The sequence below is a fragment of the Diorhabda carinulata genome, chromosome 4 (genome assembly GCF_026250575.1).
Source record: "Diorhabda carinulata isolate Delta chromosome 4, icDioCari1.1, whole genome shotgun sequence".
Classification (NCBI taxonomy): domain Eukaryota; kingdom Metazoa; phylum Arthropoda; class Insecta; order Coleoptera; family Chrysomelidae; genus Diorhabda; species Diorhabda carinulata.
This window is the reverse complement of record NC_079463.1, coordinates 22,740,619-22,756,021: the sequence shown is the minus strand read 5'-3', so window position 1 is coordinate 22,756,021 and position 15,403 is coordinate 22,740,619. Positions and strand designations below refer to the sequence as shown.

Here is a 15,403-nt window from a genome sequence, read left to right as displayed (position 1 = left end):
ATAATAAGAAAACAATTCCAAATATTATAATTAACTATTAAATTAGAGAAGCTTTTCTGGTAAGGTTCAGTTTTCAAAATAGATGTTTTTTCTCATTTTTAAGTTTCTGAATTAATTGCATAAGAGCATTTTTAGTATATTCTTAACATTTTCTCTAAATATCTGCCGGGCTGGAATATAATCTTTTTATTTCTATTCTCTACTGTACCCTTTGTAAACCGCTGGTTTAATATAACTTTTTTATAAGAGAAATATTGGAGCGCCAAATACGATATTTTGTTTTAACAATATTGAAAATCTGTGACTTTTATTATTATGACAAAACCACTTTCCTGCGTATATTGACTATAATGATTATAATTTCAGAAGTTGTTTTGTATCATGGAGAAACTTGGGAATTAATGGGTAGGAGATGGGGAAAAATAGAAAAGGACTTTTTCACTAAAAATAAAACATTTGACATTAGCAAAATTCCCGACATATACGACTGTATAAAATATGATTTACAACACAATCAGCATACCTTACAATTTGAACAGGCTGAAGAGTTGTATACTTATGCCAAATATCTAGCGGATATTGTTATACCTCAGGTATTTATAAATAATTTGATTTATTTTTATTATTTCCTATATGGTTTGATTTTTATCGAATGAATTCATCTTTGTTGCAACTATGCTACAAAATTTAATTTTTAATCAGGGTGTCCAGACAAATTGGCCAAACTACAGATACTAGATATGATGCCCATCTTATTTACCTTCAAAATTTTCTTCCTAAGGGAGCTTCGAAGATAATGCTGTTATGACAGTTTTTTTTTCATAATCGATAATGATATTCTTCTTCTTCATTTTATTCTAGTTATATTATCGCTCCATCTTTTCCGGCGTCATCATCTGTCATTCTACTTCTATGGTTGTTCCATTCTTTTTTTCTATTCAATAACCACTCGTTAATCTTCTCCACATTACATATTATTCTAATACAGTCCCTACTTATTTGATCTGTCAGTGTGTTCTCCGCCTGCAGGGTTGTTGGGTGGATTGAGTAGCTCAATGACTCTGTTACCGATCCCAAGCCCGGAAAAAGGAAGAGGGAATCGTCAGACCAGGTTAGCACCCTATCTGAAGACTTTAAATACATTAACGCTCATAGAATCAAGGTTGTGCCTCGGATAAACAGGACGGATAATAATATTGAAAGAAAAAAATAAAATTGATTTTTCTGGAAAAACATTGCATAAATGTCAAAAAATTTCACCTTGTCTCTCCTAGGTGACGAAAATACAAAACGCAGGTTTATAGTAAATTATTTGCTGCAGACTCGGACAATTTACTAATTTTGTAGATGTTGTTCGTTTGATATATGCCTGAAAAAAAACACCTAACTCTTTAAAGAGCGTTTGGATAAAGATAAATTAATTTGTATAGAATAAAATCATATCTAATATCTGTAGTTAACATTAGACAGGAGATTAGCTAGATTTCCTTGTATGTGTGTCCTTATTTTATAAAATATTTTCAGGTTTAAAGAATTATAAATAATTATACAATTGTACTTCCATATAAATTAGTTGAGACAGTGCACATAATCATATAATTTTGGCAACAATAAAGGAAAAAGGGTATAAATTAGGGAGAGAGTTATTTTCAACATATTTTTTTTTATTCTCGTTTTCCACATAGTTTTCAAAAACTTCCATAAATGTCTCTTAAGTATTTTTAATGATTTGTTATAAATGTTGACGTCTAAAGAAACGATGTATGTTTATGATGGGACTTTGTTTTGAAATTTTTCTTTCGATAGATTTAAATACATTAAATGTTATCATTTACAGTAATTTTTTGTGCACCACAAAATTTGTCTCATATTTGTAAATGAGAGTATATTAAATGATTGTTGCAATTCAATATTTCAAAAATGGATTCTGCCGTTCTTCAAAGGAGAAAACAATTACTTTCCTGGCTAATGCCCCGACGAATATTGAATTACAACTCCTCTGAAGAGCGTGATGTCAATCGACCTTTTGTCGATATTAACATCCCCAATGATTCGCAATTACAAGGAGATGTGTGTAACCACTGACTACTTTAGACGTCATTACGTCTCATCAGAGCAGTTTAACAACCCTTGTTTGGGCTTGAGACCCGAACTGAAGACAACGTCAAAGAGCGTCGCTCGGTACATATAGTTAAACAATTCCCAGCGAACACTAAGTGGCGCCTTCCTCACTTCCAACTGCAAACAGGAATCTATATTATCGGCGACTAAGCTAAATTTCTACCTGACCAGTTATTCGCAGTTATTATTTATTCAATAAAGGGCTTTGGTGAATGTATGAATCAGTTTTTAAAAATAGGGACTATTACGTTTTTTTTCATTCTTCTGATTTCTTCATATTGAGTTATAATATTGCACACATTTATGTTTTCTAAAATATCTGCTTGCCCATTGTTGATTAATTCAATTAATGAGTAATTAGATATTCAAAACTTGTCCTTTATTGTATTGCCAAAAAAGAAATTTTCTTTCAAATATAAAAAAGAAATTGAATAGAGAATAGCATCTCATTTGGATAATTACTCAATCTTCTCATAAATGGCCTAATGTATTTTTTCCAGCAAATTTGATTTTGCCATTAGTGTTTCTAAGAGAGGGGCTATACTCGTATAATATGTAACTTTCATTATTTCATTACAAATTTAATAAATCTAATTTAGTTCATACAGTATAAAAATTAGTGCATGTTATAGAGTCGGAGTCGCCAGGCTTTGAAAGTATACATATATTAGGAAAAAATAAAACAATGAGGTTATGTTGATTAATATGAAAATATTTTGCCATTAACTTTAATTTATAAATGTATTGCATAATTATTAACATTATTTGTGATCTTGCAATACTAAAATTGTTCTATCATTCTAAATTATGTTATTTGTTAAAGTGTGTATTTTTTGTACATTTTTTGTCTTATTTGAGCTACCTGGGAAATTTTAGTTTGAGACCATTCAAGTTATCAGAAAAATAAAAACCGTGTGAAGTACTAGATACTATTAAAAATTCATATATGAACCTCTCATACTACCCTTACGGGTACTAATAGCCCATTATTTTCATGTTATCTCTAAAAATAGTGATTCAATGATGCTTTTCAGAAATTTTTTAGAAATAATATTGAGAGACTCGTGATTATTAACATATTTACCAAACGAACGGGTTATTGTAGTATCGAAGTTGTAAAGTTGGTATCAAGTTTGAAAAGAAGACATAATTGATGACACGCAGCAATTTTTAAATTGTATGAGCTGTTTGTCTTTTTTGTATTTGCAAGAAAGTATTATCAGACCAATCTTTCAGAATTTACTGTATATACAAAATAATCATCATAATTTCTAAATTTACACTATACAAATTCATTGACATAATTCTACAAAACACTGGAAAGTCAAATTTGGATGTACGGTACTTAACTGAAAACTAAACAAATTAACTTGGTTATACTCTTTTTCTTATTCTCGCCCTTACGGAAAAAGGAATATGGCCTAACAGCCCAAGAGAAATTAACCATCGGACAAGGTATCTGCACACCTTTATTGAAGAAAATTAAAGCTGATCTTCAAAGGAACATAGAAGAATCGGGAGAAGAAACTGTTAATAGATTGAATCCAAGATATTCCCATGGCGTTTCCAGTCCTGGTAGACATGTTAGAACAAGATTATATTTTACAAGTGAAAGTCACATCCATTCTTTGATAACTGTCCTTCGACATGGAGGTTTAGTAGATGTAAGTACTAGTAACGTTTAATAGTTATAAATCTAAATATGTTGTATACAGTAGAGTCTCGGTTATCCGCCATTCCGTGTTATACGCGGTACTTATTTAAATTAATTAATACAACAAAAATCTTTGAAAATAGTATGCTGATAGCTGAAGATGACCAGTATGAAATGAAAATTGTCACACTTGTTAAGAGTGATGATGCAGAAGATGTTGAAAAACCTGAGACTGTTGGGCCCCATATAGTAGCACATAAAGAAGGGGTAAAAATTTTTGAAGCAACCATTAGATACGATGAACAGCAAAAAGAAGTCAGAGTTGTCGACATTATGATAATCCAGAGATGGCGGGACTTGGCAGCAAAGAAGCGGGATACAACAGGACGGCAGAAAAAAATCACTAGTTTTTCCCACTCATCCTGAACTCTCCCTTCTGAATTGTCTATACAGTACATAAATCAATAACATTAAATTGATTCGTATGGTTATTTTACTATTTTATATTTCAGTACTATATTTAATTTCTAAATCTGTAGAGTTAACATATACGGTAATGTATAATTTCTTTTTTTTAAATTGCTTCAGGAACAGTACCTTCTATGTACAACTGTATATTATCCTTGTATTTTATTTGTTATTTTTCCTTTCTATTGTACCGTATTGCTGCATAATATTATGTTTACTCACTAAATGTACAATGAAAATATTACAGTAACACTGCAATACATTAAATCTATTTGTTATTGAACCCTCCCTATTATCCGCCATTTTAGTTTATCGAGACTCTACTGTATTTCGCATAATTAATTTTCGCGATTTATAATGATTAAATATAGTCATTTTGCAGACATTTACTGAAATTTTCATTGATCACATATTCAGTTGAGGTTTCATACTTTGTGAATGGGAATATGGTTAGATCTAAACAGTTTATTGTAATTCGAAAGGTCCTAATGTATCTAAAAACAAATTATAGTTTAAAAATTTAAAAATTAATAAAACACACATTAAGCAATAATCAACCTAAAAAGTGAAAATTAATGTCACTATTATAAATGCGCTGAGTACTCTATAAGATATTTTTAAAAAAACATTTGCGTGTTGTAACCAATAGATCTGAGTCTGATTCATAGCCTGGGAACAGTCTCAATTATTTCTTCTATCACTGACTAGAACTTCCCTTTCCAATATTCCTATCTTTCACCATTTTCTTAATAAGTTCGAAATGATTCTCTTTGGTAAGATGGACGTTATTTATCTCTGCGGGTCTCTTATATGGTTGACTGAAATATTTCTAGGATAGCTTACCTGGTAAATCTTCTAGCGCCTCACCAATATATCTGGCATCGATTCTTATTTTGGGTTGTCTCCCACTAAGTATATATCCCCTTTCCTTTATTCTCCATTTCCCAAATTACCTATCTTAGTCAAAATGGAAATATAGGACTTGATGTCACTTGCTATAATATTGTACTAGTTTCAATCAAACCAAAAAAAAATATTCATATGTCAATAATAAATAGTTTGATTATTGCCAAAAGCGTGTTTTTTAGTTTTTTGAAACTAGAATATATTTTTTTACTACTAACTCTAAAAGATTATAGTTTTTGTAAGTCTGGGCCTGCGCGCTTACGTCGTCGCCCACTAGCTCTATCTTTATTACTCTCATGCAGATGATACAAAAAGAAATATATGCATTCTGACGAATCTAATCAGAATAATCAGATATTTTGATCGAATTATTGTCTGTCTTTGATATGTGTGCAAAGTTTAAATTAAATATGATCGCTCAAAGTAGGGAACAATCGAGGTCAACACTTCAGATGGTAACAAATTTCTTTACCAATTATTTTGTTATATTTATTTTTTTGTAGTTGGATCAATAGGTTTCTTCTATGTGATATGTGGTACTTCCACTTTTTTATCTTTCTGTCATTTTTCTCAAGTAATTATTGGTTTGGTATTTTTTTTTGCGTGAATCATATATGTAATAATTCTAAAGGGTCAGTTTATATAAATTGAAGCTGTCCATATAGGAGTATTACATATATGGTGTGAATTATGTTATAAGGGTTCTCTACTTTTATTTCAATATCTCATGACTGGCCGTACGAGTGTTTAGTTAACTTCTGGAAAACAGCATTGTTCTGGTTTTCATATTGAATGTTTAAGAACGAAGATGTATTGGGAATCAATAGTGTGCCGATGGTGGTTTTTAAGTTAGCGCTTCATGAGTCAGCTCTTCCCTTTTTTAGAGGTAGGTACTTTCAAAGTTGATCCATTCTTTTGCTATCTTTTTATATTGTGGTATGATGGAAAAATTATTGTAATCTATAGTAGCTGGTCACCTATTTTTAATTTATTAGTTCGGATCATTCCTATTTTTTAAATCCTCTTATTATTCAATTAACTTCCTCTTTCCTGCACTCAAGTTTTGTTTCATTGAATGAGGAGTCTATCTAAATTTTCCATTTCAGTATACTGACTTATGAAATATTTTTTATATTGTTCCTTATTATATTTTTTCATTCCTTTCGTACATTTTGAAACTTATATTTTTATGTCCACTTCCATTTGTCTATTTCTTACTATAACTTTTCCAACTCCAACATTTGCTACCGAATGAAAATATTTTCTTATATTCTTGGATTATGAATCTTAGTAGTTGAGTTTAATAGTATAAATTATAGATTTTTCTATCTATGTACTTTTTTTCTCTAAATTTCTTTCTTTCCTGTTGTATTTTCTGTTATTCTGTAACACTATTCGTATTCCTAGGGCTTTGTCGCTCTATTAGCTTGTTCCATGTTTTATTAGGAGTTGTGAGGTTGATATATTGTTTGGTTTGTACTGGTATTAATGAAGTTCATTAATGCTTTCATAGCTACACAACACTATTTGAATCCTACCATATATGTTTTGGCTTTTTATTCATTAGTGGTGCTGCTGTTTGCAGTTTTCTTCGAACTAGACTTTGTGGTATTTATCAAGGTTAGGGCTAGCCACTAGTTGTTGGAGGTAATATAATATATCACAACGTTTGAATTATCAGATCATTTGAACTTTCCATATGAAAACTGGGACTTCATACTTCATTATTAGGCGTACAATTGATTTTGTTTTCACTTTATCTAAATATGTTCCACACATATTTCGTTTCCACCAGTTTCTTTCCTTTAAATCATCCTTGATCCTTTGAAAAAATTTATTTAAGATTAAAATGGAAGAAATAATAACTTCATAGGTACAAAAGGACGAACAATGGAGAAGAGCCATGGACTATGTTTCGTGTGTCTCTGAATTGAATTATATGTCGCAGATAGTTATAATGCTTTACGAAGACCCCACTAAAGATCCTTGTAGTGAAGAAAGGTTCCACATAGAATTACATTTCAGTCCAGGAGTAAATTGCTGTGTGCAGAAAAATTTACCTCCAGGTCCTGGATTTAGACCGCATTCAAGGAATGAATCAGCCACTAGTAAAAATAGCGTGAGTTATAACATTGTTATCATCGAATCATTTTATTTTCAGTTGATTCAAATATTTTATTTCTGTAGAGCCTGAACACTTCTGAAACTGCAACTCCCGATGATGCAAAAAGTAGATGTTCACCGAGAATTGACGAAGAAGCAGAAATAGCCATTGAAGAAGAAAAATATATATTGCATTCGCCAAAAGGACCAGATTCGCCTACAAATAAAGAGTTATCGCCACCATTTTCAGAAGATATAATGTACAGGGGTCGATCAAAAATTAGTGATCCAATTCCAATTGGGTAAGAATTAACTCGCTTTATTTTCTATTTCTCCTCTAATCTTATTTGTAAAGCACTCCGTCATTTTTAGATACTCTGTTTACTTATCATTTGTAATAATTAGAATATTCTATTTTATTTAGGAATTCACATACAGTGAGTGGACATGAAGCAATGCATTTAGCCAAACGTCTTAATGAAGAATTAGCGAATCAAGCAGCTCAACAAGGTAGCCGTAGTTACGCCCTTAACCGAGCGACCAGCCCCGAATTAGATCAGCAAAGATCAAGAAGTTATGATCACAAAAGTCCTCACAAAGGTAAAGGTAGGTAAACAATAATTATTTTTCCTTTCATTTGAAACTAAAATCATTTTTGCTTTTTCTTTTTTTTTTTGATTGCAGATCGAGCAAAATGAAATAACTTCAAAATAAATTTCATTGCCCATGAATTATGATAAAACATTTTTGTCACAAATTGAATACATGAAACAATATTTATTTTTTTGCCACCCGTACATGCTAGCCGAGGCTCGTGATTCGAGCACATCCTATATTCTGTTGCAAACAAATCTCAATTTGTTTTGGTCTAGACATTTCAAAATACACCATAACCTAACAGTTTACGAGCATGTACTCGGAGCACTCTCCGCGGTCGCTTATTTTGTCTAATCCTGGCGGACCGCCAAGATTAGACTCTTAGAGCTCCAAAGATGAGAGAAAGTCGACGACAGAATAAACATTCTAGTGTTTTGTACACAGTTTTGATGATTTTTATAACGCTATAATCTTTTTAATTCAACTGCTTCATTTTAGAAATTCATGTTTATTAAGACCGATTTTAATAGATTTTATTTCTATATCCTGCATTCAAGCATTTTCCATAATTTTATGATACTATTAACACCATTTTGGCTACGATGCTAACGAGAAAGGAATTTAACTCTCGGTTTCCAAAAACATCTTTTTTCCAAGTAGTACACAAAATTTTTCCCTTTATAGCAACATTTTTTATCTATTATTCCAAAATAATGAGTAAGACTACCGGAAAAAAACGGGATTAAATATATAAATTTAATTTTTTAGCTAGGCGTAATGTATTATATAACTAGAGGGTTTCAAAGACAGACTTTCTCAGAGAAAGTTTTATGATAAATTTTTGGCTCACTTTGGAACGTTTTATCATCGAAAATTTCAATTTGGTGGTTATATATCAGAACATAGTCGTCATTGAGAACCAATAATAGTATTCGTGAAAGTTTTTTTACTTATTATATTCTAAAAGTAGTTTAGTTAAAACCAATCCCATCTAAGGCATTGATGGATAACAGTAGCTGCAAAGGGGTTTCCGGTACATACTTCTTGATCCTCAAATTATTCAGTTGAAATTGTTTTTGTAAGAGGTTCAAATTGATTTAACTCCAATATTTCCGTGTTTTGTTTGTTTATTGTTAATAGTCTGCTTCCTAATAACCAATAATAAATTTTCTATTTTTTCCAATGAATATAAAATGAAACAAATAAAAGTTCATTTTTCAAACACGATAACTATAAAAATTTTTTATCATAAAATTAATAAAATTAAAATTGTTTTCCTGATTTGTTACACCTCTAGTACCGTATCATTATTTTTATGGAAATGAAAATATTATCATAATCTTTCCAAAATTTTAATGGTTATTTTAATATTCTTATGGGTAATTGATTATCCTAGTTTTTGATAATGATGAGATAATGAACTGACTTTTATTTATAAAAGTATTTTCAATTTTCATTTTGCTCTTTCTGTTTTTCATGCAGGTGCCCATTCAGAATTTAATTATCTATTATATGAATCAAAATCAAGAGATTTTTCACTTGTCCACTTTTTTGTTACAATAGATAATTATCAACGTATGCTACAAATAATTTTACCAAAATTAGATTCCAAATCACTTAGTGTTGATATTTATTTTGTATTTTGTTGTAGTTATTTAGCCTTATGACATAACACATGCGTTTATGCAAATATATAACATTCAAATATATGTACTGGGATATTGAGGTTTTGCAGCAATTTGAAAATGAGAAATTTTTTATTCAACTTCAGTCCAAAACTTCCGGAAAGTATTCTTCCCATCATCAGGAAAATTACAATATAGAACAACACAATGAGATAAAAGTATTGGTTGTGTCGAGGGTTCCATGTAACTCATCTATTTAGATACCTACAGTTATGATCCTCATATCCATTTCATCATAGAAATAGAAAACAATAAAAATTCTGCAGCATTTCTAGACACTAAGTTTATTCGTATCTTGAATAATACAATTGTGATAGATTGATACAAGAAACCGTGTTGTTCAGGTAGTTCTGGATTATTTAAACAATAATTCTTTGGAAGTGAATTTAGTAAAACAAATGTACTTAAAATTCCTAATCTCATTTTTCATAATAAAAATTTTATTATCCTTTTACATCTTTTCCTAAACATTTCTTACCATAGACCTTTACTTTGTAAACTATTTTGATGAATAGGCTTTAAATATCTTAAGAATTAGAAAAGAATGTATTTGTAGTGACTCAAACTCAAACAATTTTCACATCTTCACCATTTATAAAGGATATCAATTAAAAATTGCAAATGAAACAATTTTAACAATAACTTATCTTACTAATATAATTAACAATATTTATTGTCAGGATTGTAATAATAGAATCACCTCACATATAAGCGAACGCATCCTGAAAAAGATGTGCACTTGCTGAACATGTTTATTCAACTGATCTTCAGAATGGATTTTGATGCTGCAAGCATTTTAAATAGAACATCATGAATCTACAAGAACGTGAGAGTTAAACGATCCGGTTGTCAAATGATTTCCACTATTCTCGGATCTTCTTCAGGCTCGATTTTATTAGTATTATGACATGGTACTTCATTAACCATTCACGTTTGACAGTAGTGAACAACACAATGGTATTTTCAACATATATGAATCGAACTTCATATTTAACGTAAATTATCTTTTCTACATGAGTGTTCATATTCATTAAAGATTCATTTATGTATTATAATATAATTTTTATCTCATTGTGATCTATATCGTAGTTTCTCTGATGATAAGAACAATACTCTCTGAAAGCTTGGTAATTGTAATTTAATGAAGAGTTCGCTTTTCCAAATTGCTGCAAAACATAATAGATATTGAACCCATTGACTTGAATCTTCGCGGACTAGCTTAATTCTGATGACAATACATTGATCAAATGAGAAATCCACAAAAAAATTAGTGATCATTAATTAAATTACTGTATTATGACAGTTCTTTTGTTTCACTCACATTTGACATATTTAATATTTTATATAATCATCACATGATTATAAAAATGTGTGTCGACCTAGGTTAGGTCAGTTAAGTCACCGAATTCCAACCTTGAGCTCAAATTATCTTTAGGGATGTCTCAAACATAACCAAACCTTTTTGTCACATGATATAAATTCGAATATTTTATATACAACTTTTCTATTTAATAATTCCTACTTTGTAATAGATAGATCATTTTGCAGGGTTTTATTTTCATTAAAATTCACTAGCCGTGGTACTTTAACATAAAACTAACAATATAGGGATTTTAAATGCATTAAAATTCAGTTAAGATTCTCATTCATATTTTATTTTTATTTCCAGCACCTTCGGATAGATACTTTTTTCCTATAAATAAAATGGTAATTTTATAAGGTGTACATGATGGTTTTAACAACAAAATACAATTAAATATCTTATTCTTGTATTGTTGTAGTTAGAAAATTCGCTTTAGAGGAATGATAAGTCCTTTGAGACCTGAGTTTGCAGGATGTTATCAATATTTATTTCAAATGCAATTTACACTTTCTGATGAAATAGCTGTAAATTAAAAATTATAATACTGAACACACTACTTACTACCATTATACCTCAAAAAGTTCAAGCCAAAGCGCCTGATAGGCTTCACGAAGGATATCGGCCCTTGGTAAAGTCAAGTGGGGCATGACAGGCCTATCTGAAGCCCTATATGATCAACGGTCCTTTGGCCATCTACAATGCAACTATGAACTATCATTATACCTGTCATTTTTCTTATTACTTTGTGTTGCAAAATTACTTTGACCTCAAACGAAACGAAAGTACCTGAAGGTAGCAACTAGATGACTGAAGCCCGCGCCAGACAGGATAACTATAAGTGTTGGTGTAGTCTAGTTTTGGTGGCGAGAGGGACTGTAATTTTACAACTATGGAAGAAAAATTGAATCAATTCGTCAGTGTATTTTTTTACAGTTGTATATTGTTAATATGCTAATATGGGCTAAATAAATGACACGAGAGTGAAGGTGTAAAGAAGATAAGCTATAGTAACTGGTAGTTTGATGGGGGGAAATCATTTTGAAGAGAAACATTGGTACAATGGTAGTAAACAGTTGATTATGAACATATATGAATCTCACCACCAACGGTTCCAGATTCAATTTGCAAAATGATCAATTATAAAAAATAATCCTGAAAATTCATTTACATTTCAAATTAGATTTTCGACTTCATTTTTAGCAATTTTGAATTTAATATTACGATGAAATATTTCATTATCTTTAACGTTACATCAGTATTTGAAGGTTTTACCAAAAATATTTTTATAAAATATTCTGAATTGATATTATACATCAAGTATATATATTTATTAATATAGAAACATTTTATTTTTACACTAGACTAGTAGGATTTTAATAAAGAATGTTGAAGATGTTTTTTGTATAGTTTTTGTGATGTTTCGGCCAAATATGAATATCGATCTGTTGTAATTAATATAAATAGATGGAACTTATAAAATAGTTTTTTTGATACATTCCTCTATTTTATATATTGCTAAAAATTGCTTCCTTTCCACATGAGATTCTGGCTTAAGACATTTTGTATGTTTATGATAAAACGTATAATGCTTTCTGCTATTTTATTTTTCGCATTGATGACTGTTTTCCAAATATTATGATGTTTGGTCGATGTAAACAGTACTACAATTATTAAAAATATCTACAAAGGTTTTGAAAGAAATATAAAAATTCCTAACTTTTATGTATTTCAATCGTTGTAGTATCTTTGTATACAAATATTCCAGTTCCAATTATAAAAGGTAAATTAAAAAAAAATGTAAACGAATTGTATTTAATTATAAAATAGATATACCTTGATAAAAATTTATTACATACTAAAATATTGAGCATAAAATATTTATAAAAAGTATTTTTTATGGTGCATCCCTATCAAATGTTGTAGCATAATTTAAAATTGAGAACTCTTGAGTAAAACTGTTTATCTTCAGTCTTTGAAGCTGATAACTTGGTTATCGAAATGCGCGTCAGACAGTGTAATTGTAGTGTTAGTGTAGTGGTTTTGTTAACAGAAATTCCAACTCACTTTAACACACACAAACAAATTCATTCAAATCGGTCCAGCCGTTTAGGGGGAGTTCACTGCCAACACACCAACAGAAGAATTATATATATAAAGATATTAGATTTAGACTTGATGTTATTGATGTATTATCATGACAATCAAATTATACTTTTGATGTATGGTACTAGTATAGCTTGTTGCGTCTACCTAACTCATAATCAGGAATATTTGTAGTGTTTTTATCCTTTTTTGATTTATCTTGTTAGTTTCACGCACAAGCGTTTCAATCTATTTTCTTTCTTTTTACATTTTCTAAAAAAGTATACGCAAAATGAAAAAGATGTATTTTCAACATGGTCCGATATATAGATACAACATTCAATTTATTTATTCGGAAGTTTATTAAGTTCAAAATTGCTCAAAATACAAATGTTCACTCCGTAGAGTCAGTTTCAAGCTCTCACCATTTTATAATGGCACTTCCTAACAAAAAATTCGATTCGTTTTTTGTAGCATCAATGACTTACTACATCAAGTACAAGAAGCTCGTATCAGCTTATGTTGGAAGAACTGAATTAAATAAAAAGTGGATTATTGATGAATCAAGTGAGAATACTTGATAACTTTCATTTTATAAAACTAACAATTTTGTTGTAGCAATAAAGAACACGAAAAAGTATTTACTTTTACTTTATATAAGAGCATTTTAATGCAAAAAGGTTTGTAGAATGGGTACCTACAGTAATATTTATGAATTTGGTATTTAACAATGTGGTTGCTATATTGATAGTATAACATTACTAATATCTTTTGAGCAGCTCAGAAATTACATCAAAGTTTGGATGCTGTTAACAGCTCAGGTATGATCCTAAAAATATGTCAAAAATGTTCCGTTTATACTTCATGTATTTTCATTTTATGTGCACATCTTATTGCGAAAGACATGAATCCCGATTAAATGACCATTTAATCAGTTTACAGGTTTAGCGAACCACGAGGAGTTTGAATCTAGTGGGAAACACAAAGATTATAAAAATCTCCCATATCAGAACAATATCATTTCTATATATAATTGTTCTTTTTTTATTTGACCCATTTTTTAGAAACAGGATACGTGCAAAGTCAGATCATCATTGATTATAACAGTTTTTTTAAAAATAGTATGAGTAGAAAAACCGTTGTCTTGAATATCTTTGATAACTAAAGATTTTATAAGGTACCAAAGAAAGAAACTGTTCACATGTTAAACTGTTTTGATTTGATTATTTTCCCACTAGACTCCGTCCCCTTGTATAAATTTTTATACGCAAAATAATTACTGAATATATAAGTAAATACAAAATCCAAAAATTCATTCTTTTTTGAAAATTATATAAAAGTGTATGAAAGATTTTGATAATTTTGTATTTATGCTCACATTGGCCATCTAAAAATTGACGAGTATAAAAGTATTATAACTTTTTCCCTGGGTTTAAGTTCGCAGAATTGATTTGAAATTGTTTGTGAAAATATTTATCCATAGTTCATTGATTTAAAAAATTCAAACGACATTGTACAGAGTGAGTTTTAAGTGAAGAACGCGTTAATTATCTCGGAAACGACTTTACGAGCTCTTGTTATTAAATAACGAGACTGCGCGTCTAGAGGGCGCCCTAGACGGGTGGGGTAGAAAACAAGTAGTGCGATATCTAGATATCTTGTCTATGCACGTTCCAAAACACATTCCCATCACTATTTATAGTATTTGTGCAGTAGCGGTTTTTCCTCGTGCCAAAAATTATGTGTATTTCGTTAAATTGAAAATAAAACTTCGAATGAGTATTATAAATTGTTGCAAGAGGCCTATGGGGACAATTCTCTATCTCATGTGCGTGTTTTTGAGTGGTGTAAGCGCTTTAGTGAGTGCCGAGAGAGCACTGAAAATGACCAGCGCCTGTGAATGTTTCAATTCTGGAAACAGTGACCAAAATCAACCAAATTGTGCGTGTAGATCGTCGAATGAGCATCCGAATGATTGCAGAGGCTGTAAACGCCGATAAAGAAACGGTTAGAAAAATTTTATACGAGGAATTTCACATGACAAAGTCTGTGCGAAGTTGGTGCCAAAAAATCTGACTCCTGACCAAAAGCTCTTGCGTCAACGGGTCTGCTCAGATTAACTTTAAAGGTTAGAAAAAGATCCCGGACTGATGAAAAACGTTATTAATTGCGACGAAACGTGAATTTTTCAATACGATGTTGAAATAAAGCGACAATCGAGGCATTGGAAGACGCCTGAATTGCCCAGAATAAAAACAGGGAAGATGTCCAAATCAAAGGCAATGTTGATTGTTTTTTTCGACATTAACTATATCGTGATGACTGAATGGCTTCCAGAGGAACAGCCTGTGAACCAGACTTACTATTTGTCAGTTTTGGCAACACTTCGAGAACGAGTTCGTAAAAATCGGTCCGAGTTGTGGA

General features: G+C 30.5%; 1 protein-coding gene across 33 annotated transcripts in view; it reads left to right on the top strand.

Annotated features, from left to right (window-relative positions):
- LOC130892931 (inositol hexakisphosphate and diphosphoinositol-pentakisphosphate kinase 2) overlaps positions 1-15,403 on the top strand; it is a 138,576-nt gene that overhangs the window by 51,550 nt on the left and 71,623 nt on the right. For 13 of the 33 annotated variants that reach the window (XM_057798661.1, XM_057798673.1, XM_057798655.1 and 10 more), the window contains 5 exons: positions 367-593; positions 3,534-3,785; positions 7,023-7,268; positions 7,337-7,554; positions 7,677-7,858. In XM_057798661.1, coding sequence (XP_057654644.1) covers positions 367-593; positions 3,534-3,785; positions 7,023-7,268; positions 7,337-7,554; positions 7,677-7,858 — 1,125 coding nt within the window. Of the gene's footprint in view, positions 1-366; positions 594-3,527; positions 3,786-7,022; positions 7,269-7,336; positions 7,555-7,676; positions 7,859-13,758; positions 13,801-15,403 lie in introns of all 33 variants that reach the window. The other 20 variants (XM_057798657.1, XM_057798650.1, XM_057798656.1 and 17 more) reach the window with 4 other exon arrangements.